Source organism: Emydura macquarii, unplaced genomic scaffold (assembly GCF_026122565.2).
Source record: "Emydura macquarii macquarii isolate MOO-44397 ecotype Brisbane River unplaced genomic scaffold, CSIRO-AGI_Emac_v2 contig_1483, whole genome shotgun sequence".
In the NCBI taxonomy this organism is placed as follows: Eukaryota; Metazoa; Chordata; order Testudines; family Chelidae; genus Emydura; species Emydura macquarii.
Window position 1 is genome coordinate 1,713,659 of NW_027131620.1, and position 26,669 is coordinate 1,740,327.

Genomic DNA, 26,669 nt, shown 5'->3' on the forward strand with positions numbered 1-26,669 from the left:
TGGCCCATATACAGTACATGCAGCTGCAGTGTTCTCAGTTACCTGTTAGTGTATACAAATGACTTGCTGAAGTTCAGACAAGAATGATAATCCCCTTTTGATCGGCTCAGTTTAAAAGCTCTTGAGGACATTCCCAAGGCAAAAAGGAAAAACTTTGCCTGTAAAAATGACAAATGTTTTCCCACTCAGAATGGTTAGGGCAAGACAACATCAAACTGGTCAGTTCCCAAACCCAGTACAGCAAGACCATTTCAGAAGAAGAGGACTGAAACCACACATGCAGGTTTTACAGAATGTTTATTTTTCTAATACCACAAGGGACATACAGGAGCAGGACCCCTCTGGAGAGCTCTGCAGATCAGACCAGCTTCAATCTGTACCCTACAGTGGCCCCAAAGGATACAGAGCCAGACTGCCCCAGCTCTGCTCCCTATCTTTGGTAAGCAGGTTTTCACACCATCCCCTCAAGACTTCCCTAATACTGCATTTCAATTCACCCCCGTCTCTCTCTCTCTCTCTCATTTCACAATATCAAGTTGCCACATGGGTTTTGGGTAAACCATTTCAGAGACGAAGAAGCTTGCTGCAGCCCACAGATTTTACACTCTCTACAGCTCTCAAACAGGGAGGTCTACAATTTAAAAAAAAAAAAAAAAAAAGGAAAGCAGAGACAAGAAAGAGGTAGGTAGGAGGTAGAAAAGGGGTGGAAGAAAGCTGTTAAATAAAATTGTAGGTTTGCTTCTCCCCCACTTAGAGCAACCCATTCCCAAGAGGCAATTGCTCAAAGGAGGGAGGGTCAATTTTCTGTTTGCATCATTTCTGGATACGTAAGGGCTTTCACACCTTTGCACTGCAGCTATAACACTGTTCATGGAGACTCACCAGTTATGACAATAACCAGTTACTGCTATTGAAATATTTTTTTAGACGAGCAAGGAGCAAAATACACCCAGCTCAGCAAATCAGGGCAGGTCATCCTTGACATTGCACATTGCAGTCTATCTGCCCCAGCAAAGCCACCTAGGTGGAAAGGGAGGCAGTCCGAACCAAGAGTGAGCCCTTTGCACATTCAGCCTCACATTAGGCAGCACAGAATACAGTGGCTCTGACTACAGATGTAGATTAATAACTAACACCACTTTAATGTAATACTGCTGTAGAGCCTGAAAATAAAGAAACAAAAAACCCCTTTATGTTCTATGTACATTACATCCATTTACAGAATTGGCCAGTACTGTGTACAACATATAAATACATGATCAAACAGATGCATAGAGGGTACTTACAAGAACCAAGTAATTCATTTTATACATCCAAGAATGAAAAGTTAAACTATAAAAAAAGGAAACGCTGCTTTGAATGTAAAATGACCATCAAGCGCAGATGCGCAGCCAGATACTTGCAGATGGTCAGATACTGACATGGCAAGGTTCTTGTAGTAGGACTGTAATATGGGGAGGTTACTGACCACACTAACGAACTCCTAGGAACCCTGGGCTTTTCATGCAAGTTTGTAGCCACATTTGGCCAGAAGAGGCAGCCATGTCACCTGGTTCAACAGTTCAATCAGGTGCACACAGTTCCACAGGCCATACATCTTCCTTCAGTCCAGCAGAAGGCATTGAAGTTGGCAGCCACCACCATCTGCTTTTTGCATTCCTTAGCTGGTTCTATCCAACATGCGATCATCCATATATGGCTCTTCAGCCACTTGCCGAGTGTTTTACTGGTTACTTGATTCTGCTGTAGCATTCCAAGTACTGCACAGCCACCACCCACAGAGACGCTTCATGTCCACATTGACTGTATAATAGTACTTTCCCCATACAGACAGGGAATGGAGAGTGGAAGACTGTATTCTGCTCTGCGAAGACAGGGCTGGGGTTAACCTAGCTCAGCCCTTAGAGAACACTCTGTTCCAGTTTCCTTTGGATGTAAATGTTTCCTTTAAAAAAGGCTCCCATGGATTCCCAGAGCAAACTGCCTCTGTCAGGTGGTAGCCTCAGCACGTGCACCAAGAACACAATCAACATTTCCATGATGGCGGGAAGCAGAAGATCGCTCCTGTAGCGCACAACCCACAGACAGGAGAGTGTAACTGTGAGTAAGACCAAGTTTGGTATTGTGAATTTTAGTGGGAAGGGAAAAATCAACTCTCTCACCAAAACTTAAAAGTGTAATATTGTCTCTATTATAAACAGAATAATATTTTGTGTACAGGTTTTAGGGTCAGTTATTATCAAAATACACACACTAAATATACAATTTTTCCCCTGGCCATAATTTATTATCTCACCACAAGGCACAATACACAAAGCTTTGAGGGTCCTATACAGTCATCGTGACAAAATGCTCCACATCCTTTACACATAATCATGGCTTTAAGGCTGCAGGAACATTTGAGTGATATTTCTTCAACACTGCTGCTATCGGCAAACATCTGCACAGAAAGAGACGTTTTATGGTTCGCAGCAAAGTTCGCTTTGTGGCTTAGCTGCATCATGCTTCCAGCAAGGCTTCTGGGAAAAGATGGAGTAGCGTTGGATGAATAATTAAAGCTGGTAGAATTAAGCTGCAGCTTAGAAAGCTTCCCATAAAATGCTTGTTTGATATTGAGCTGAGAGGGGATGGAAGAAGGCTCTAAGGGCTGCGTGAGTCCTTTTCCTGGTTCTCTTGGTAACTTGAAAAATGGCAAGTCCATAACAAGCGGAACACTCTGTAAATGCTCCATCAATTCCACAGGGTCGTGTGCAACATCCTTCCTGTTCTTCATGTTACCTTTGGCTGGGCCTCCACAAGCCATTACATTCTCATTTTTTATTCCTCCTAGGGTGTTTGCATGTTGCTTTGAAGGCCAGTATTCCCTGACATTTGGTGCTCCTTCTCCAGATGCAGAGCTCTTGTTTAGTGGAATCTGTTTGCTGGGGGACGCAGTTCTCATGGTTGCAACGTGCTCCAAAGTTCTTGGATGATGTAATCTCACAGCAGTGTTGCAGGGGAAACCAGAACCAAAGAGCTTTTTGCCCTGGACACCAACATAACTTTTATTAACTGAAGCTCCACTGATCTGATTTGGACCAAGAGAGGTTACATTTGTAGATAAAAATCTAGGTGCTGCAGGTGGATTTAGCTTTTCAGGGCTTTCACTCATGATAGCATTAGTTAGTGGATTGTGCTGTGGGACACCATGGACCAGGGGCAACTCTTTTTGATCTTCAAAGCTACAGGAAGATAATGTTCTCTCTCTAGGGCCCAACTCTTTAGGTTTCTGAGAACCACTCACCGTACTTGCCAGTTGGACTGAAGAGCTCAAGCTAGGGCCAACTTTGGAATACTTTTCTGGAACATCAGGCTGGTTCTCCGTGCTTTCTGTTTTGGGCAGCACTGTCCCAGAGTTGCATTGTGTTTTCATAGGATCTCTTAAAGCCCTTGGAGAGTGGAAATCATCACTTCTGCTTAGGTCACTTGTATTTATTCCCATATCTTGGGAAGACTCTTGACCAAAGCAGCAATTGTTATTTCTCTCCACTTGTAATGAGTGGTTTTCTGATGACCTGTCCAGAGATGACTCTGTAATTTCCAACTTGATGCTGGCATGTGATACTGGTAGAACCTTTTCCAAAGAAAGGTTTCCCTTAAGTAACTGCATCACCAGAGGGTTGTTGGCTTCAATAGATATGGGTCTAGTGGAGCCTGGTGGCTTTTTCTGACTCTCAGACGGTTTTTGAGGAAGAGGTGCATGTGGTGCCCATCTCTGAGGCTGAGACACATTGCTCACCATTGTTACTGATGGCAAGTCCACCACGTATGGGAGACTGTCAATTTTCACAGAAGAGTCGGATCTAATCCCTGCATCTCTCCTAGTGTTGCTCTTACTGGATGGGTCTCCTTTTCCTGTTGCCTCTGTAAGGTGGACATTCCTGAAGCATATATCCACCTCCACATTCTCATCAGTTAGGTCAGCTTCAAAATCTGAAGCAGTATCTGTTGTTTCACTGTGTGTACTCTGCATTTCGTCATCTCCATTTGTCTTAAACCCTTGAGTCTCTCTCATGTGCGGACATACATTTTCTGTGTTTGCTCCCAGTGGCCTCTCCCACAGGTGTGGAAGTTTTTCAGAGGTACTTATTCCATTCTGAACAGTTAAATCACCAAGTGAAAAAGGTTTCACAAAAGACCCTTTATTCTGTAGTTCACTTTCATGCTGTTTTTCGGCCTGCAGGTGTGGGAAGGTATGTAACTCTAAGCCCATGTTCTCCATTCCGATAGTATTCGGTTCTGAATCATCATGATCAGTAACACATTTTCCTGTGGGTGGATTGAATCCATCAAATCTAGCTTCAGTTTCTGGCTCACGTAGTTCTTTACCATCCGATGACAATTCTTGGGTAAGGCTAGACTTATTGGAGCAAGTTTCCTTTGTAGGAGGACTACAGTTCAACTCTACAGGAGTGCCAACACCTTCAATTCTTGGTACAACACTGATATCGTCTAAGAGATTAGCTGCAGACCCCTGTACCTGAGAAAACAGACCATTCACAGGAAGAACTGTGCATTCTTGCTTATGACTCTGCCACTCCTGTGAGCCACTGTGAGGTGTGTTTTCAGTTCTTATGTCATGGAGGAGCTGCTCAAAGTTCTCCTCCTGACTCAGACAAGCTGCAGTGTCAAAAGATGATCCAGTCAAAGCATCATCAAGCTGGCTGTTAGCTAAACCATCAGCATGCTGAGCAGCATCTTCTGTCCCACCTGAGATAACATCTGCAGCATGATCAAGAATGAAGGCTCCCTCACTATTAGGAGTGTAGGAGTCCTGTTTTGCAGGTTCAGATAAATGTATTTTCGCTACCTGCACTGCTACCTTAGCAGAGTTAGACTTTTCTCCATCTAGATGGAGAGGCGGCAGTAATTGTGTTCGTTGTAGATTTGACGCACACCTTCCATGAGTTCTCTTTGATCTCCTGTACTCTGTATGGCTACTGGATTCTCCTCCGCCACCTCCTTTATCGGTGCTGCTCCCTCCTCCTCCTCCCGGCCCACCCCCACCTCCAATGGCAGCTGAAGCAGCCTCTCGCTGGGCTCGGGCTTGCAGAGCACGAGCTTTAATGTCTGCGAGTGTTCGGGCACCAGTCCTGCCCCGACCAGAGGACTCCGTGTTGGGGATGATCCTGGGGCATATCTGGTAAGTGGGTTGACCCTTAACCACCCAGGGTGGTTTGATACGTGAAAGTTGAATCTGAAAAAGAAGTAGAAGAGAAGATGTTAATCTAATACTTGATATTCTCTGATAGCAAAATGTATTTTAAAATCAGTTCACTGAAATCCAATACATTTAGTTAAAATTCCTAGAGAGGAAGTGATTTTTGGCTCAGTGGTGGTGCTGCTATCCTTATCCTCTTGATGAGGTCCTCAAGAGGCTTCTACTCAGGCTCCTTACCATGGCATCTTTTAAAATCTACTTTACAGTGAGATCAGCTATGTCATTAGCCAGCACACACAAATATTAAACTGATGGCTTAAGCATTAGCTGAGTCTGGACTCTGGAGAAGAGACAGTTTTGATTTCTGTCAAGTGTGATTCACTCTCACTGAAATTAGTAGGATGAGCTCCTGCTGTCAAAAAGGGCACAGCTGCAATTCCATCTACAGAACAGTATAAACTGTAGACAAGAGGATTCCATCCCACATGGAGGAAGGTGGGGGAGACTACAAATTACCATGAGAAAGTTTGAAAGTCTTCACTGCATTAAGTCAGCCCATTTCAGGAAAAGCCGTATCTGCATCCACAAAACTACAAATAAACTGGTATAATAAAAAAGGCTACTCTGCATTTGTGTACAGGAGATCTTGGAATGATTCTCCATTCTACTCTTTGGCAGTCTAAACAAGACAACACACAGCAGTAATTAGATCTTAGCCAGTGCTATCAACGAGAGACTTTTCCATTCCCCTCTTTGAACAATTTGACGTGACATTTTTGTATTACTTTGGCATTACTGGTACAAAGTCCCTAATGTAATAAGCAGGTATAATTGTCTCTCCTACCCGGATGGGTGGGACTTTTGGTTCCTCTTTAGTAGGCTGTGGCTTTTCTGGGTGAACACTTTCAATTGTGTTACGAAAGGACTGACGATCTTCAAGCCGGGGCTTCTTTTCGGGGAAGGAGGTGGAGGCAGCCTCCTCAAAGCATTTCCTCTTCTGGTCCTTTGACTCCTGATCCAAGTTCTCCTGGGATAAACTGGGAATTCTGTTTACAGATGTGGCTGCAAATGACTTATCTTCCATTTTACTGTGCAGTCTGGAAGCTTCTGGAGAAAACAGCAGTTCTGAACTCTCTGGCTTCAACAATGCAGAGGAAGAGTTTGTCACATCTTCTCTCAAATCCACCTCAGCTTTAGTCTCTTCATGGAAGGAGGAATCTGGTCCCACAGACACAGTCTCTTTGGGAGTCTCAGTCTGGTCAGGCTCACGTCTTTTATACAAGCTCCTTCTTGCTCTGCATCGCAGATCTGGCCGAGAGCGTTTCTTGAAGTGTCCATCTCGCTGTCGTGTTGAGGGACCATGCTGTGGTTTTGCTGCTTCTCCTTGAACAGACAACCCAGTCCTATTCTCAGCATCATCTTGCACTGAATTCTGCTGTTGTGATTCTTCTCTGGTCAAACCCAACCTGCAAAGCAACCTCAGAATCAGTTAAAGGGCAGAGCAAGCTGACCTGTTAGGTCAGACTTCATCCCCTTGGAAGGGTGTAATTTATTATTTACAGTATGCACTATTATTTGCAGTACGTGGTGCATTACGGATTATAAAGCAGACACTCATCAAAATCTCACTCAATCAGCCTACAAAGAAATATCTTGTGTAGTTACTACTCCTGATAACTGCCACAGGGAAAAAGGAGAACGATTAAATGTCAGGATTTACAATCTAACAGTAATCTGTAATATTACTAGTCTCGGAAACAAAACATTCCATTTCACGGATTCCCTTGCAGTGATAATCTGAATGATTCACTATCTAATGAGCACTCCTAAAAGATTGATGTTGCTTATTCTCAGAGAGCAGCCAGTTACCGAAGGGAAGTTTCCCATCCACCTGATCTGAATAAAACAAGACCAATGATGCAGAATTCCTTACTTTTGTCCATAGTAATCTTCAAAGAACATCTCTTTCCACTGCTCCACCCTCTTCTCTTTCTCCATTTCCTGTCGTATTCTAACCTGCATCTCATGAGTGAATTCACCTGCAGAGAAACAAGCAAATGCAAGTTTCATTACTATGCAAAGCCAATTCAGCAAGTTCCATAGCACTCACAGCAGTACACGTCCTGTGCTGGCTAGAGAGTATCTTTCCAATACAGACATTTTCTGCCCTTTGAAATTCTAGCTAGCCTGATGAGATATTCTGGCATGCTGCAATGCTGCTTGTGGTCAAAGTACCGATTTCACCTTTTTGAGGGAAAAAATCAGGTCCCTCTGTCCTCTCCAGATACTCAGTTGTGACCAAACACTTATGCAGCTGATAGCAAATGCCCCCACCTCTATGGTGAAACTCTGGCCTCATTCAAGTCAATGGCAAAATTCCCATTGACTCCAGAGGAGCCAGGATTTCACCCTTAGAGATTAATTATATTACAAGACATGACCCTCATCTGATCATATTAAGTAACATCAAAAAACAAAAGAAAATGTTATGATTCAGGGGCCATAGAAGTAGTCACAGGGGGTGTACACTAACCTGTTCAGACAACAGGGGGTGTGAATATCAGTGTGCAACCTGCTACACAGTAACTCCCTCACAGGGACAGTAAGGGCATGAACTAAAAGGTTCTTAGTTCGCATTAATGTCGTCCTGTTTGAGAGGACTTCGTTAATGTGAACTAGGAACCTTTTAGTCATGCACACATTGTCCACACGGGGGAGTTACAGCACATCGCTTTGGTACTCACGGTTATTCACACCCCCCTAGTCCCCAGGGGCAATGTAACATAGCCAAAGAAACCTTCCTTGTACTTGTGTATGAAATTCTAATTGCCCTCAGAGTTGAATAGAAAACGTTCAAAATGTAAAAAAATGTGACCAAGGCAGGGATGTCTCTCTCCCTGAGAATTCAGAGAGCCTGAAACAATACATTTGAGAGGTGTGAAATTCTTGCACTCATCACATTAAAGATGAATTCTGACATTGAAAATGTACACGCAATGTTAAATACATTAAATATAAAAAACTGCAGCAGGGACACAGTCTTGCATGTATTATTCATGTTTATACTTAACTCAGTAAGCTTCCATTTTGAAATTTACCAGAAGCTCCCACACAATTTACATCCATATTACAGAAACCTGGGAGCTTGCTACAAAATTGATGTCCAGTTTACCATAGAATACATGAAGAGTTGGATTAGGATATTACCACCAATGGATGTACATTCTCCCTTCATACAGGGCATTTACTGTAACTCTTTGTGATGGGAAGATTTGTTGGGGGAAGGGAAAAAAGATTAAGTGCTCATATTCCACAGAGATGAGCATAATAGAGATGCATAGATTAGAGCATGAGTTCTCAACTGGAGTCACAAGCTGGCTCGGGGAGGCCCTGACCACCCACCCTTTCTTTATGACTATGTAGGGAAAAGGGTCCCAACATTTTTTTCTGTTGTAACATGAGCCCATTGTCTGGAAAAGCCTGAGAATCACTGGATTAGAAAGTAATTTATGTGTGTCACACAATAAGAGGGTCAGTGTTCTGTTCATACATTAACTACCAAAGAGAAAATGTGAGAAAAAAGCACCATTAGGTTTCTTTATTGTTTATTTTTCTTTCAATTTAGAATAACTGAAGCCCAACTTAATACAGTAAGGTTGAGTGGTTAATTTAATAATATTTTTTAAGAGATCTTGAAAGTGCCATAACCAAAAAAACAAACAAAAAAACCATTACAAAAATTCATGGTAACTAGGATATGAGAAAAGTTACATTAGAGGTAGATTCCCCTCCTGGTCATCTGTCTTGCCCTCTTCCTTCCCCTACCTTAGGGTTTATAGCTTCTGTACACTGCAGCCACTAAAGGGCAGCATGATCATACACACTTGAACAGGTCTGAGAGTCATATTCCACCCAGTAGAGGCAGTATTTGAGAGAAGACAAAGCTAGCTGGCACTTTGTTTTGAAGGCCTCTGGGCACCTATGAAAAGTGTAACTTAAATCTTAAAAAAAACCAAGCAAGAATGTTGTAATCAAGGCATGAGAAGTAATTCTGCTCTTCTCCACGCTGATTAGAACTCAACTGAGTATGGTGTCCAGTTCTGCACACCACATTTGAGGAAAGATAAGGACAAATTGGAGAAAGTCCAGAGAGAGCAACAAAAAATTATTAAAGGTCTAAAAACATGACCAATGAAGGAAGATTGAAAAAACTGGGTTTAGTCTGGAGAAGAGAAGACAGAGGGGATATGATAGTTTTCAAGTACATAAAAGGTTGTTACAAGGAGGAGGGAGAAAAATTCTTCTTCTTAGCCTCTGAGGATAGAACAAGAAGCAATGGGCTTAAATTGCAGCAAGGGCAGTTTAGGTTGGACATTAGGAAAAACTTACTGTCAGGGTAGCTAAGCACTGGAATAAAATGCTTAGGGAAGTTGTGAAATTTCCATTATTGTCTAATCTGCTCTAGATAATACTTAGTCCTGCCATAAGTGCAGGGGACTGGATTAGATGACCTCACGAGGTCCCTTCTAGTCCTATGTTCTATGATTCTATGAAAAACAAAAAAAGGCAATACAGCCAGACAGACTCCAGAGCTGGTACAGAACCAAACTCGACAGGTTATTTTTCTCCTCCCAAACAAGGCACAGAGCAGGCTTCTCGCAATCATTCAAGATCGCAAATCTACCCACCATCAGCCAGGCGCTCTCTCCAACTCTGAGCCGCATGGGTGAAGAACTCATTATTCAGAGCACTGCCACTGAGACGCATCAGTCCATCTGTCCCAACCTATGAAGGACAAAGTATAATAGTTGGAAAGCACATGCAGCAGCTCTTTGGGGACAGGAATGACAACATAAGCAAGGAGATGCACAGTGACTGCTGTATGCCTGTACCTGTCTGTCAACTTCTGGCAGCAGGAAGAGGAGCTGCTGCTGGAAGTGCGGAGGGAGTGCATTGAAGGTTCTGGAGTTTATCAGTGCCCGGAGATTTGTGTTGACGAGAATGGAACCAGGTGTTTCAAAATCTATGTCCTCGCCTCTGTTTCGCTTCATTTGCCCTGTAGTTTTCAAAAAACCAAATAAAAATAAAATTCAAATGAGCAAGTTACAAGAGAACAGGCTATGGGACTCCAAGGCAAAGGAAGAATCTCTCAAATACTTTTAAACAAATAGTTCATATTTTATTATATAACTGGGTAGAACAGAGAAAGGAGATGACTAGTGTTTTAACATGAGTGCCTTTTTTAGATAACTTGTTTTCAAATACCACAAATGAGCTGCTTTTTAAAGCACCACCCCATTGTGGCCTGAGAGACCAGTTCCCAGAATGTCTGAATCACAGCAAACAAACAAAATCCTCTCATATGTTTCAGAATAATCTTTTCCAGGTTTGCTGCAGTCAGATCACTTTTGGACTAATATATAGGAGGCTAGTGATCCCACCCTGCACCTTCTACGCTCATGGGTTCAATGGTGTTAAAGAGGCAATGCTTCTCTACTCTTATATCTTTGTGATAAAGTCAAAGGATGGGAATAGTGAGTTTCCAAAGGGATCACTCTCCAGCTCACCTGGCTACACCATTTATAGGGGTGAGCAATTGGACAGAGGGGATGCATTTTTGGATGCATCACATCACGGAATCGAATGTGCCTTATGAATTATCACATGGATTAAAATGTGCAGCATGGAACATATACAAGATGACTGGTAAAAACTAAGCTTCAATCACGACTTTTTTATAAAAAACATTCATTCATGAAGACATGGACAGTACATCTTTAAAACTCCACCCTGTGTATGCATGCTCCCTCTCCCACACCCCCACCCCGGCTCTGAATACTACATTTCAGATTAGGCAGCTAGCATCTAGGAGGTTTCCTGCCTCTGCACTGAGGGTGTGGACACAGTTGTGTGATATTGAGAAGCCTTAACGTTGGAAGAGATGCCAAAAAGGATAAAAGTCTTCCATAAGGAGGAGACAGACTTGGACACATTTGATCTTTGCTTCAGTTTTTATGTCCAGTTCTTACAACTTTATTCAGAAGCACGTACCAGCTGCTGGCTTCCGGACACCTCTCAGCAGCTGTGGAGGATCCCTGGTGATTTCTGTCCTACTGCGCATGGTGGCACTACATAGGGCCAAAGAGGAACTGCTGCTGCTGGAAGTGCTGCTGCTCTCTCCATCAGCATGCCTTCCTGTGAGACCTAAAGGCAAAGCCATTTGTCACAGATTCATGGATGAGTAGCAGAAGCTCCATTTGGGGAGAGGTTTAGCACATGACAATAATGATCTGTTTACAAAGTGCAAAGACCCACTTTTAGATGGACAAAATTAGGTCATTGCTCCATCACTGACAGTTCTGGTTGGGTGACTGATGATATTAATATTAAATACAATTTTTAACCAATAATGCAGCACAAATTATTCAAATCACTTGTATGTTTAGTGAGCACTAAATAAATATTTGCCTTGTCCTGGCCTAGGAAGGACAGGACCTGCGCTGAAGGGCCTTGCCATGCAATTGGCTGAAAACAGTCAAGGTGCAACAAATGCTCACCTGAGGCAGACTCCATATGTGCCCCATTTACTTTCAGTGGAGTCAGGACAACCCGGGGCAGCATCACACCAGTCTTTTTCTTTTGTTTGCTTGTCTATGTTCCAGAGAAAAACGAGACACAAACTGTTTAGGGTGCTAAAGTACATATGGGTTACCCTCTAAACTGCACCTCTTCCTCGCTCAATTCAGCCACATACCTCCACATGGCCACAAATGAGTTACCAGACAAGTACTCAAGTGTTACTCATTTTTCCTTAACAGCAGAGAACCCTGCACCACCTCCAAAGACCCACTCACCCTGGAATAAAGCGCCTCATAAAATTCTCATCGTGCTGCAGCTTTCCCACTTACACTCATTCCCACCCCATCATGTGGCTCTGTAATTCTGCCCCTGCTTAGGAAGATGACTCTGGTGTGTCTCTAATCTCTGTCACCACCACACAGCCTTCATGTGGCACAGAGATCTCGCCTCAAGAATAAACACTCCTGGCTTTGCCCCGTCCCATTAACCCCACACTCACCCCTACCTGTGAGGCTGCTCTGTAGCTCTCTCTGGCAGTGGAGAGACTCCTGCTCTGAGATTCAGTGGAGCAGGAGGCGTTAGAAGAGGTTTCATCAAGAGACACTGGAAGAAGAGAGCACATGATCAGACCCTGAAGAAGATGCTCGTAGTCTAATATTAACATGATTTGACACTTACCATCATTATCCCCACTCACAGTGCTGGCTTCGTTGGACCCAGAGCTTTCTGCATCTACTGCATCATCCAGCTCCTCTCCCTCTGGCACAGACAAGTTCCGAGACCACTGCAAGGCATCCTTCTAGAAGCGCCAAGAAGAACCTACGTCATTACAGTCCTTCCCTGCGGAGTTTCATGAACTAGCCAGACAGGAACACACATTCTAGTGGCTAGTCCCACTTCCTCAGACAGAAGCTCTTGAATATAACATAACCAAATTATGACACTGGGTCATTAGATTAATAAAAACATGTTCCTATCACTAATCCTGACTATGTTCACAATACTTATAAACCATCAAAAATTTCAAGCAAGAATTAACTTGAAGAATATCTTTGAACAGTCCAACTGTGATGCATTGTACAATCTGTGTGTGCAGGAATTATAGAGCACCAAGCTGAGGGCTGTATGAGGTAATGCTTGACTTGCAAAGAGGAAAAACTCATGCATTGATGTAACATTTCATATGTCTATTAATGTTTAAAATCCAGTGTTATTCCACAGTTAAATATGCAAACCAGCTGTGTGCACACCCGTGAGTAGTGGGAGAAATAACTGTTCTTCCTTTTCTGTGCTGGCAGGCGATTTTATTTCCTTCTGTCATTACTGCTCTTGCCTTTGCCTAACTGTGGCCCACTGTCCCACTACTTCCTGGCAGTGCCCATTGGTTTATTCTGATCTCACACCACATTGGCAACACAGACAGCGGTAGTGCAGACTTTACAGCTTTCGCTTTATTTTTCCACCTCCATACTTTAATCCCCTGTATGCATGGGAGGCTTCAGTAGATTCAAGCTTTTAACTGAGCAGGAGTCAGCACCATTCACTTTAACTAAGTTAACCCTCCAACAGTCTTTTCAGATAGTAGAACTGAATTTCTGGCATGCTCTATGGAGCCTTCTCAGATGTGTAACTCAAGCATACTTGAAAAAAATAAAACAGTTTGCTCATAATCATCCATGCATAACTACAATGGGAGGGTTTTACATTCAGAAAAATTATTCTTTCTTGGGCTGAGAAGCTGTGTGACAATATTTAGCCACTGTATTTTTTAGTCCTAGAGATAAAGAGCCAACAGTATCAAACACCAACCGGATTACAGAGATGCCAAGCTTGTGATGTTCATTTTAATTGGATTATACAAATGGCAAATAAAAATATTTTGGAATTCAATCTAATTTTAAACACAATGACATTAACATAAGGCATCTTTTGGGGAAAAGAGGTTCAAAGGTGTATTTGAGGAGGTTGGGGTGGGGGGAGAGGAGGATCATCTCTGAGACACTAAAGAAATATAGAAGCAGAAGTGTATTTTCTATAATTCATATTAAAGGGACTGTCAACATGTACTAGAATTATTACTTCAGGTAGAACCTCTTTTAACAGCATGTCTTGACTTTTTTTTAAAATTCCTTAAACAAAAAATGTATAATTTGTTTTCCTTTTTCTCTACTGATGTTTTTAAGGGTCTTGTAAGCATAAAGAAACAAAACAGACTATATGGGGGAGAGAATAAAAATAACCAAGCACAGAGTCCTGTCAAACACAAAGAGTAAATAAACTGAAAACACTTCGTTAACCTCTTCTAATTACAGTAACAGGAGGTGTTACTTGTAACTATTGTCCCTACAGAGCTTTCAGACCAATGTTATCTGCAAGCTGACTGTACCCCTTTGGGACTGGTATGCAATATGCTCCCCATTATCCGAATAGCGATAGGTACATGGATTTTATTCAGATAATTGGGAGTTCAGATAATGGAGAGGCAGGAGCCGTTCAGCAATGGAGAGGCCTCCCCCACAGCTGGGGCTTCTCCTCCTCTTTCTTGCTAACCTGGCCAGGGTCGATGTGGGGGGACAGGGAAATCTGCTCTACCCCAGTCACTCACTCTCTTCACAGCAGGTCTGCAGAGGGTTCCCTGCACTATCACAGGACCAGTGACATCTGATCCCTGCAAGCGCAAGGTGCGGGACAGAGCATAGGCCCCCAACTAGGTCTCTGCTCTGCTCTGCCAGGAGGACCACAGTCTTCCTTGCACCTGCAGCAGTGCAGGGAGCCCTCTGCAGCTCCACTGTCATAGCCCTGTTCACTCACTCGTGACAGCAGAGCTCCAGGGGGCTCCCTGCACTGCCACAGGAACCGCTGTGCAGCAGGGTAACCTCCCACACAGCCCGAGGCTTCTCCTCCTCCTCCTCACATTCCTGGCCAGGAGTCTTTGCTCTATTATCCAAACCTCCACAGTAACCGAATCCCTTATCTCCCAGCATGAGATACATGGGGGACAAGAAAGAGAATTGGATAATGCAGAAGTTCAGATAATAGGATTTTGGATAAATGGGAGTTTACTGTATAAAGGGAACATACAGTTTTCATTATTCTGATGATGTGGTATCCTTTATGATTGCATGAACTAAAGAGTGACATTTCATGAGCTGGAAGAAGAAAGTTTATCTTGCTTGCGTAATTTAAGAACTTTAATAGTAAAACAACAGAAATTTATTACATATGGCTTATAGGCACAAGAACCACAGTGTATAGAATTCTGGATCCAGAGACTCTGTTTCACATGAAGTTACCATGGGCAGTATGCTAAACTCATACAGCAATCACCGGTGATGGATCAACATCAACAGCAATGCGTAACAAGTTAAACTCGTACTGTGTCCCCAGCCTGGAAAACAGGAGTTCACAATTTACCTTGAGTGTGAAAAGGCTGATACGTCCAGGCAATTTGTAAAAGAGCCCGTCACCTCCCCTTGAGTTGGAATGTAGCATGGCATTGAGGCAGGCCAGGGGGGAAGTGCCACTGAAACCAGAGGGAAAAAGGAAGATGAGGATTAGATGATCTAAATGCCAATTTTTAGAGAATACACCAAACTCTACAGCATTTTTGCTTTCCTTTCTGAGTTGCTTACCACCAGAGCAAGATACGCCTCAGATAATATGAAAGCAGCATGTTACACTAATGCTCAAGCCACTGTAGGTCATTTTTAGAGGTTTATACATTGAGATATTTCTCTCTGTTTCTGAATTCTTCATAGCTGGACTCATGGTACTAAGACAGACTTGTTTTAGAAGTGGAGAGCTACAAAAAACACCCCATCAATAAAATGTTTACAAACTCAAATATTTCTGAAGTAGTTTTCTTGTACTATACATAACAGAGAGAATACATGCTAGCATGGTGTAGCATGAAGGGTTTAATGGCACTCATTTGGGATGGCCCACACCATTCAGTGGTTGTTTGCCATTTGTAAGTAAAGCAGCCAACCCACACTCATGCAGATGAAACCTTTATGATGATGTGGTGTGTCATGTTTTCCACATAATCACACATGCATGTATAACACATTACCTCTAGAGCCTGGAAGGGAAGTTTTTAAAGCAATGTAAGAGTTCACGATTATTAAAAATGAAACTGAAAACTGTTCTAAGTGCAATGTTTCAGTCTGAAAAGCTCGAACTATTGAATCTCAACTTCTCAAACCGAAAACTGGATTTAGAACAACTTCTGGGCTAATCTTGATTAAGTTTGTTTTGCTGGTTTGCTTTTCGGCATATCTTAGCAAGCCTTGGAGATGACACATGGTAACTTTGGCTATTTTTATACACCACAGAGAAATCCCAACTCCTTCTCTTGTAAATTACCCTTTATTTTCCCCTCTGCACTTAGCAGAATGCTGCAAGTAAATTACAAGCCACAGGAAACAAGTTTTAGGAAAGGAAAAGATTAACTTCCCTAATTAAAACTGTAGACAAAAGTTCAAAAGACAAAAACTTTCATTGGAGCTACAATTTAGCCAGGAAACAGGACTCAACAGTTCTGCTCTTGCATAAACCTCTGGGGATCACTATTTTGTACTTCTTTAGGAAAACAGTACCCCAAACTATTGAGTATTTCCTACAATCAGGGTGGCACTGGTTCAGAACTGACCCAGGGAAAAGAGTGTCCCTTGAGTCATCATGCTACTTCGTTCAGGTCCAATACTATTTAGCTAGACAAGATCATAGCCTATGGTGGTCAGTCTGTTTTTTAATACTGGGTTTATGAAGTGTTACACAGTAAAGTAAGAAAGCCATCTTTCCCTGCAGCAGAAAATTAACAATTGGGTGAAGGGAAGCAGATATACCTGGAGGGAAATACCAATCCCTAGAACAATGATTTAGCTCTGAGAGATTTAACTTCACACATGCTGAGAAGCTTGGTTTTAGATATCTATTTTGATAAGTTACCAGTAAAAACAGAAAGAAAATTTGCACTAGTGAAAATACACCCTGTTATTGCCATTAGTAGAGGACAGCCTAGTGCTCACAGACCCACAAGCAGTTCAGCTACCCATCTGGGTAAAAAGACTGATCAAAGAAAGTAGGTCAGTGCAGAGTGAATATCTGATTAAAAGAGAAGGAATATGGAGTTTTTCACTATAAGCCCATCATTATTCTACTCTCTGCACACAATGCTGTGAAGCCATCACCCAAGTCCATTCCCACTATAAACCTAGTTGTTAAGAATCCTGAGTATCGAGTGGGTGTTCTAACAGCTCTGCTATCAAGGGAGCACAGCATGCTGGCACAGTCCCTCTCTGAACAATGGTAACTCCTACACATTATACCTCTGTCTGTGAATTATGAAGCTGTTCACTTCTCAAACCATCATGATTGTTTCCTAATTTCAGGGATAGTGAGATGAGAAACAAGTTAACATTCTGAATTGCTTCAGTCCCAAAAGGATTCATTTACCTTCTATAGTTATACAGCAGTTCAATAGTGATGCAGGCAACATGGCGGAAGACAGTTCATAAAACCGAAAAGAAAAACAATGCACAGTTAGAACAGCACAGAGTTGAGATCCCACATGTGAGTCAATGAATGCTGAACAGCCAAAGACAGCTTGATTTACAGTGTGCAGTCAAACTTGGAAACTTTCATCCTGTAACCCAAATTAAGGAGTTTGCCGCATGATGGCTAGCAAACATCTACTTCCTTTGACCTGCAAGATATGTTGTATCTCCTTTCTACTAGACTCAACAAAAGCAGACGGAAATTCCAGGAAATGAATTTAGGACAACACCTGGTGTTCCATCTATCCCTGTAGCTTCCTACATTCTTGTTAGGCTCTTCTTCAGGTGACATATATAGTGAGGTATACATCAAGGGCCACAAAAATACAGCAGCATTAACACTGTGGTGCGGTAGAATATGTAGAAAGAGCCCAGTATGCTGCATATAAAAGTTTCTTACCTGACCCCAGGAAAAGGAGCAGACTCTGCTCTAGAGGTGAAGCTCTACAGAGGACTGAGTTTGACTCATTACATAAACACAGGCCCAACACTGGAAGACCAGGTGTAGTTATTTATTTGTAGAAGAAACATACACAGGAGAAGCATTTATATCAGAGACAGACCTGTGGCTGGCATTAGAACATTTTACAAAAGCCCTACAACTCCACTGAAAGGTAAACATGGAGTGAACATTTTTGCAAGGAACTGGAAATCCTCCAGCAGCAACTGTTAAAGAAAAACAGCTAGTATATTCTTACTCCCAAATTATTGGACTACAGAGAGAAAAAGAGAAAGATGGAAAAAAGAAAGGTGGATTAGAGAAAGGAGGAAGAACTCCACTAAGTAATCCAGCCCTTTTTATCCACCCTCCCCCACATTCCACACACACTTTATTATAGACAAGAAGATCAATACTAACCTCATTTCCTTTAGTCCCTCAGCCTCTATGACCTGTAGAATCTGTTTCGGGGTCATTGGAGCATCTGAGTAGTTTTCCAGCACCTGAAGAGATATAAATACCGAAGCTTCATTGTACAATTTCTATTCACATTCACTGAGTTGCTTCCTGGGCTGGGATTCAAATACAAAAATCTGTCTGCTAAAACTTAATATGTCCACAAGAAAACCTGCTACAAAATTCAGGTTAACCCTAGAGCACACTATGATACAGATGCATCCCTGCACTTTTTTTAAGGCTACAAATGGCTTGCTCTGCTTCCTCATCAGGTCTCTAAGTGTGCAAGTATGCGTAGAGGAGGAGAGCTGAGAAATTAGACCCTGATCTCACACTATTGAAGTTAATGGATGCTTTCCCACTGATTTCAGTAAACAACGGATCAAACCCTTACTGCACACAACGTTCGAAAACATATGACAAAGGCTTCCACTGAAATAGATGTTAACATAGTTGATATAGATTGTTTGCTCCTTGGGGCAGAGACTTTCTCTTCATACCTATCTGTAAAGCATCTAGCATGCTGTTGGAGTTACAAATAATAATAATGCCATTATATAAATCAATAGTACACCCTCAATCGGAATACTATATTAAGTCCTGATCATCCCATCTCAAAAATAATACAGTAGAAACAGAGAGGGTTCAGAGACTGGTGACAAGTATTATTAGGGGCATGAAAAAAATTTAGCATGGAGAGATTTAAAAGATTGGAACAGTTTTCCTTAGAAAGAAGATGAGTAAGAGGGGATATGACAAAGGTATAAAATAATAATGAATGGTCTAGAGAAGGTAGATCAGGCTCTTCTTTTCATACTGTCTCATAAATACAACAAAGGGACATTTAATTAAGCTGAAAAATGGCGAATTCAAAAGTGACTAAATATTTATTTATACAATGCTGAATTAGCCTGTGGAACTCACTGCCACAAAATACCATTGAAACCAAGAGCTTAGCAGGATTTAGAAAAGGACTGGGCATTTATATGGATAACAAGAATAAACATAATTATAATAGTAAATATTAAAAATAAAAAAACAGTTTCAGAAGGGATGTAAACCCTGGTGTTTCAAGACAGAAGCCAACCTTTAATTATTCAGATTTAAGAGGAAACTTTTCCTAGGGGAGGTTACTCCATAACTACCTATCTGCAGGATTTCTTACACCTTCCTTTGAAGCATATTATACTTGGCACTGTCAGAGATAGGACAGTGGACTACATGAACCACTAACTAGTCTGATCCAGTATAGAAAATCCAATGTAAAAATACATTTCACCATATGGTCTGATGTACCTGACAGAAGAAGCAACAGATATTCTGCCGGTAATCATTTAATAAATTCCCCTAACATAATGGTCATAATGACATGCAATACTGATTTCAGCAGTGACAGTCTTTATACAAGTTGGCAATGTGATTCTGTCTTTCAATTCAACTAGTACAAGTAGTGAGCAGAGAAAATGAATGCCCCTATTATGTCAGCAACATGTAGAATTGAGTCACTGCAGCATCATGCCAGGGACAAATGCCTGCAGCCTCCCGTGGAAAGGTAGAGTAGCAGGACAGTCTGCAAGAAGAAAATGCAGGTCACTCTCTCTACAACCCGCACTTCCCAGTCTCTGAAAGGAAAGAAAAAGCCCAACCTGAATGACACACCTGAACATTGTACTGAGTTAAAAATCTATCTACACTTCTCAAGACAAGCTAAACCAAATCATATCCACCATGTGACATTCAAGTATCTGAAAATAATACATCAACACTATTGCATTAGCCTGGCCGAGGACTGGAAGTTTGGAATTGTGGAACCCATGGTTAAATGCAGTAAAAGCTCCAAGGGAGTCTCAGAAAAAGACCCAAGAAATAAGAATGCCAAACTAGGTCAGATGAATGGCCCATCTATAGCCCAGTAGCCTGTCTTCCAGTGTCAGAAGCTTCAGCGGGAAAAAAAGGCAATTTTCCAAGGATCCCCTGTTGTCCAGTCTCACCTTGTGGCAGCCACAGGATTAGGGACACCAACAGCATGGGGTTGCATCCTTGACCATCGTGGCTAATAGCCAGTGATGGACCTATCCTCCATGAATTTATCTAATTCTTTTTTAAACCCAGCAAAGACAACGTATAGTTTTAGCCTTTACAACATCGCCTGGTAACAAGTTCCACAGGTTGAATGTGTGTTGTATGAAGATGTACTTCTTTGTTTGTTCTAAACCTATTGCCTATTAATTTCATTGGGTGACCCCAGGTTTTGTGTTATGTGAAGGGGCAAATAACACTTCCCTATTCACAGTCTTCACTCCATTCATGGCTTTGTATACTTCTATCATATTCCCTCTCCCCCTTAGTTATCTCTTTTCTAAGCTGAACAGTCCCAGTCTTTTTCATCTCTCTTTGTATGAAAGCTGTTCCATACCCCTAATAATTTTTGTGGCCCTTCTCTGTACCTTTTCCAATTCTAATATATCTTTTTTGAGATGGAGCGACCAGAACTGCAAGCAGCATGATTAACCAAATTTAAATGGAATAAACCATTTTTATTCTGACACAGGACAGCTGCACTACAGTCCCCTTGCACTGATCAAGTTTTCTTTGGGGTACAATAATTCAGTGCCATCTTCAGACACTGTCACTCCTTCTCACTCAAATGAAATAGGTATCTGATGTAGAGACCACATCATTCAAAAGTCAAATGTGAGAGACATGAAATGGAACATTCATGTTTCCCAAATCAAGAAAAACTTTCCCAGTCTGTAATGCATCTGGAAAATCCATGTAAAAGCACTGAACTCAATGACAACCAAATAAAACACAGCCCACAATGGAGAATGAATGAATATTTATGGTCAGAAATAAAAAGCCCTGCTCAGGAGAACAGTTCCTGGCTCCAACTGTATCAGATGTATAACCATTTTTAGTGTCAGAGCTGGAAGAGAAAGCACCAGACAAGATTCTCTCTCAATCCTTCACCTACTCTGAAAGGCCCTGCATGTGCTGAAGCAATGCCTCCTCTGGCTGATTAGGAACTTATTTATGGAACTTATTAGGAAGTTCTATCAGGAACTTATTTATGCAACGTGGAGCACTGGCCAGGAAGAATGTCTTGGAATCTGTAAGACAATACTTCCCCCAGAAACTGCATACGTTGTTTGTAATATTTCCAGTCCCCTAATTGTGAACCTTTATGCTACTTCTCCAGTTACCCTGGTACTAGACTAGCAATATGACCCTCAGAACACCTGTTCAATATTCCTGTGGCTCTATGTACTCCATTGAATCTCAAAATACTTCTTTTAAGTACTTACAAAAAGTACTTTTACTTCCCATTCATGGAGGTACTTAACGGAATAAAAAAAAGTAACAGACACTAACAAAGAGTCAATTAAAAGCACTTTGATGGGAAGTGCAGTAAAGCCTAGTCTTAAATAAAGATCTATTTTAATGGTTTTAAAAGCAGCTTGAAAGGTGCCCCCCAACCCAGAAAAGCTAGGAAAGGTTTGGTCTCCCTAAGTGAATAATCCGGTATGAGGTTGAGCCAATGACAAACCAGAAATAGAACAAAGATGATGCAGGGGTTTAGAGACCTCACACACTTAATGCACATAGGGAGGCGCACCAACCAAGAGGAGGGTAACAAACAACATCCATGAAAAGATTCACTGGTAGATCAGATGCCAGTGAGGATACACTAGCATGGGTGTTATGCCATTAAATGACTACTGAAGAGTCGCCAAAGTAGACGACTTGAAGACTTTTTGGACAGCCAATAAGCAGTGAGTTACCACAGAGTTCAGTGTGTTGGGTGGTGAGAAAAATGATGCAACCAGACTTAGGACTGGTCTATACTAGAAAGTTAGGTTGATCTAGTTATGTCACTCGGGGGCATGAAAAAGTCACACCCCCAAGAGATGTAGTTAAGCTGACCTAAGCCACAGTGTAGACACCCCTAGATCAACGGAAGAATTTTTCCTTCAGCCTAGTACCACCTCTTGGAAAGGTGGATTTACTACAGCAATGTAGGAACCCCTTCCTTCGCAGTAATAAATGTCTACATTACAGTGACATAGCTGTAGCATTTCTAATGTAGACATACCCTTAGTCTTTGCCCTACACTCAGGGTCACCTGCCAGCAGAGTAGCCCAGGTGCCTATGTTCAAGTATTTCACCCACAAGACTAGGACCCTCACAGGAGCTGCAGGCTGAAGCACTTCTGAGCATGAACCTGGCACTAGTTTTTTCCAGCTGCAACTTTTAGCTTGAAGAGCAGGAGAAAAGCAAAAGTCAAGTGAGCTCAAAAACAATCTTCACACAAAGAACTATACAAGCTACCAGAAGGCAGAAGTTCTAGTAGGAATAGCTTTTATAGTGAAGTACGTCTTCACACAACACAATCAACCTGTGGAACTCGTTGCAAGGGGACGTTGTGAAGGCCAAAATTACAACAGGGTTCAAAAAAGAATTAGATAAATTTATGGAGGATAGATCCATCAGTTCTTATTAGCCAAAATGGTTGGGGATGCAACCCCATCCTTTGGGTGTCCCTAAGACTGACTGCCAGAGGCTGGGACTGGATGACAGGGGATGGATCACATGACAATTGCCCTGTTCTGTTCATTTTCTCTGAAGCATATAGCATTAGTCAGAAGCCAGGATACTGGGCTAGAAGGACCATTGCTCTGACCCAGCATGCTATTGTGTTCAAACAAGTCCTATTCAGAAAAAGCTAGAATGATTGCTAGAATCCACTGGACACTAACCTAAATCAGATGGACCCAAGACAATCATCCAGCTCTCATTAAATGTCTACATGCTCTGGTACATAATCTCAACAGATAAAACACATAAACAACCCAATATGCATTTACTTCTGTAGATACCACTATACTACACACAAAACATGCCCATGCACCACTAAATCAATGATCAAGTACCATTGGTCCAAACAGAGCCAAGAAGAAAAACTATCTAATCCATCAGTATCCATATGAAGATGGCAGGATCACCATGCCTCCCCCCAGTCACTTGCACTCACACAGTTTTACAGATTTTTTTTTTTTTTTTTTTTTTTAAAGTTGAACTGCAAGAAATTTTGGTTGCTGGTGGAAAAAACAAAACAAACAAGCCTCTTCCAATTGACATTAAAAGTAGATAGCAGCAAGAATCAACACTATGAAGCATGAAAAAATCTGAGTGTTCCATTTGCAATGTGACTATTCTCCCACACTAACAGAGTTGAAATGGAGAGTGTTATGAACCGAGTTAGGGTGCTAATTGGTAAAGACTTCTTAAGTTTGTTTCCATTTTAGATTTTACAGTTGACATCTGGATTCCAGATTAAGATTCAGCCTTAGTTTTTCATAAATGACATGTTTGTCCCACATGGTGATGGGCGACAGAATACAGCAGGGCTCCGATAGGATGGTATTAATGGACATAACCAAAGCAGGTATTTACTCTAGAAATTTGCTGCTTGAATTAATGGAATTTAAAAAAAAAACCCGATCAAAAGACATGCCACAAGATTTCATCACACACATACCAGATTTATTACCAAGAACATGTTTATGACCAAATGAAAACGTTGACCATGAAGACACTAACCAAGTAAAGCCCTCAACATAGGCAGGAGGGAGATTTATGTTTTCATGTACACTTGAACCCCATACAATGCCTAGCTTCCCCATTCTAATGGTGTCAGGAAGAAGCTTGTTGCCACTAAGGAAATTCCAGGCAATAATGTTTTCTGGACCTCAAGCCTGACGTTTCTCAGAAGGCTGCGATCCCTTCCAGGGAGTTTAAATAAATCCAAAAGGAGAAAGCAGAATAAAAAGTAGGACCTGACAAGTGTCCTACCAGATTGCTCGGCCTTTGCTGACCTGCAAGTAAGACTAACACAACCAGAAAAATTAAAGGCTGTCTCTAACAAACAGTACCATTTTCCACAGTGAAGAAATCATCCCAGAACTTGTCAATGCCTACTCAAACTATCTATCCATACCATTTTGGGAAGGTACTTTAAGACAGATATTGAGAAATCTAAGCAATGGTTATAAACTACTGAAGGCCTCTCCAAAAAATACCTTATCCAACCACCATACATGGGGTGTATGCTCACACTTTTCTTCAAGAGAACACCATCCTCTTTCCATGGTTAAAGGAGAATCTCTCGCTAGAAAACCGATCCCCTCCCCTTGGTAATATGGGTGACAACATGTGAAAGGGTCTGTTTGACAAAGCCCTGGCTGGGAGATTTAGCTGGGGTTGGTCCTGCTTTGAGCAAGGGGGGGTGGACTAGATGACCTCCTGAAGTCCCTTCCAATCCTAATCTTCTATGATTCTCACCCTCTCTGAGGGAACCCCAGCTGGTAATCTGGAAGGAAGAAATATCTGAAAATAGCTCCTTCCCCATGCAATACAGGGGTCTTCTGTGAGAAACAGGACAGTTCCACAAATTGATGTAGTAGAGGGAGTGTTTCTGGAAGCACTCCTCCTGTAGTTTGGACAGAAGACCCTGCTGGCAGTACAGGGTGTGCATGTATTAGAACTAGAGGCATTCCCTTTCTTCTTCCGAGTAACATTGCAGAGAAAAGAGACTAGCAATTTCTCTCTTTCTCTTGAGGGGTGGAGGCAGAAGGAGGAGAGAGTCTCTTCTGCTTAGAATGGTAGGAGCTGTGGCTCTCCACCTTTCTATAGAGAAAGTCATGCTGTGATTATGTTGGGAGTGTGTGCATGTGTGTGGGGGTTATTGCTCTCTAGAAGTAGCCTCTTCTCTTCTCCATTTCACACTGAAGATAGGGAGGAGGTGGCTGTGTCCCTCTCCTTGTATAGGAGATGCCCTGTCCGCTACCCTCCCTGGTTATCAAGCGGTATGGTGGGGAAGGACTCTGTAGGTTTCTCTGTAGGTTCCTTGGGACAGAGACCACCTTTTAATTTTGTTTGTACAGCACCTAGCACAATGGCATCCTGGTCCATGATGGGGACTCCTAGCCACTACAGTAATACAGATAATGCAAAAAACACCACCACAAGGTGCGTCTCGGCTCTCCCTCTGAACCAGCTCCCCTCTGCTCACACGGGGGGGGAGGGGGTGCCCTTCTCTGAGCCAACCCCCCCCGCGACTCCACCAGCACATGGAGTCACCACTCCCGTCTGCAGCGGGGAGCCCCAACCGTGCCTGGGCCCCTCTCTGGGAGGGGACACGTCCTGTCAGACACCCCGTCTTCCCTCCAGGCTTGGCTGGGGGATGTCCCCCCCTCTGTGCTCAGGGTCTCCCTCGTCACAATCCTTCCCTCAGGACCCCTCCCTGCCCAGCCTGGGCCCCGCCAGTTCTGGGGACGGGGGTCCCTCCCCAGCCCCTGCAGCCGCGGGGTCCCCCCCGCCCCCGTTCCTGAGGGGACCTCCCCCTCACCAGGCGGGCGGCCTCAGCCCACGTGCGCTCCTTCTTCCTCCGCTGCCTCATCTCCTTCATCTTCCTCCTGCTCCGGGATTTGGGGGGGGCAGCGATGGAGGGCGGGGGCGCGGGCGGGCGGGCGGGCGGCGGTTCGGAGGCGGGTGCGCTCGGTGCGGGTGCGGACCGTTAGCAGGGGGGCGGGGCTGGCGCGCGGGCGGGTGGGCAGGGCGCGAGGCGAGGGTGGGGTGGCTCCCGGGCGCTATAGAATGCAGCAGCAGCGGCGGCTCGGGCCCGACATAACAACGGGGTCAAAGGGCTCCGAGGTGGGGGGGGAGGGACCTCCTCAACGGTGGCCGCGGCAGGACAATCCAACCCCCGCACTCGGCTCGAGGGAGGGGGGGAGGGAGGTAGCTTTTCCGTTTGAAGGAAAACAAACCGCAGGGGCTGATGGGAATTGTAGTCCAACCGCGAGCAGCCAAGGCCCCGCTCCAGCCTCGGGACTACACCTCCCAGCAGCCCCCGCGCAGAAGGCCCTCACGGGCTGTGGCGCCCCAGCGCCGCGGTGCATGGTGGGCCTGCGCCGTGGATGCCGTGCCCTGCCTGCCCACGTCAGCTCAGAGTCAGCTGACGGCACGGCCCCTGCCTGCCCTGCGGCGGCCATTGTCCCCACACCCCTGCGCCGATGGGTCCGAGCGGGGCTCGGCTGCGGCAGCCCCCGCAGGACCCCGGGCCTTGACGCTGGAGCGCGGCGCAGGCCCCTTCCCCAGCCGCCGCCTCCCATGGCCGCAGCGGCAGGACCCGCCTCAGGCCTAAATACCCAACGCCAGGCCGCTCACACGCGTGTGAACACTCCCCTCCCCCCTGCCACACACGAGGGCCATTCACCTTCGTGTGACCACCCCCCTGCACAGGCGCGCTCGTGTGAACGCACAGCTGCAAAGTCATTCACATCTCATCCCCCCCACATACACACACCAGACTGCTTACACACACCAGACTTCATGCTTGTGTGAACACCTCCACCACACACACACACACACACACACA

General features: G+C 43.5%; 1 protein-coding gene across 2 annotated transcripts; it reads right to left on the minus strand.

Annotated features, from left to right (window-relative positions):
• Positions 1-280: 280 nt before the first annotated feature.
• ASXL1 (ASXL transcriptional regulator 1) lies at positions 281-26,386 on the minus strand. 2 transcript variants are annotated; one of them, XM_067553967.1, is made up of 12 exons: positions 25,641-26,386; positions 18,197-18,279; positions 15,194-15,302; positions 12,458-12,578; positions 12,285-12,382; positions 11,758-11,851; positions 11,252-11,404; positions 10,093-10,256; positions 9,889-9,985; positions 7,134-7,239; positions 6,045-6,666; positions 281-5,236 (listed from the first exon to the last, which is right to left on the minus strand). In XM_067553967.1, exons 1-12 carry the CDS (start codon positions 25,698-25,700, stop codon positions 2,288-2,290), a joined length of 4,656 nt encoding a protein of 1,551 aa, XP_067410068.1. In that variant the 5' UTR covers positions 25,701-26,386; the 3' UTR covers positions 281-2,287. The 2 variants fall into 2 exon arrangements, with proteins under 2 accessions (XP_067410068.1, XP_067410067.1); XM_067553966.1 differs by lacking the exons at positions 18,197-18,279; positions 25,641-26,386 and adding an exon at positions 17,237-17,335.
• Between the last annotated feature and the right edge of the window lie 283 nt (positions 26,387-26,669).

Bases quoted from the DNA above. Each gene is read 5' to 3' on its own strand.
- ASXL1 (XM_067553967.1), bottom strand. From the start codon at position 25,700: ATGAAGGAGATGAGGCAGCGGAGGAAGAAGGAGCGCACGTGGGCTGAG. The intron at 10,257-11,251 runs GTACGTGCTTCT...TGAAAACTACAG, and splicing joins TGTCCGGAAGCCAGCAGCTG to GGCAAATGAAGCGAAACAGA. The intron at 6,667-7,133 runs GTAAGGAATTCT...GTTGCTTTGCAG, and splicing joins GAAGATTACTATGGACAAAA to GTTGGGTTTGACCAGAGAAG.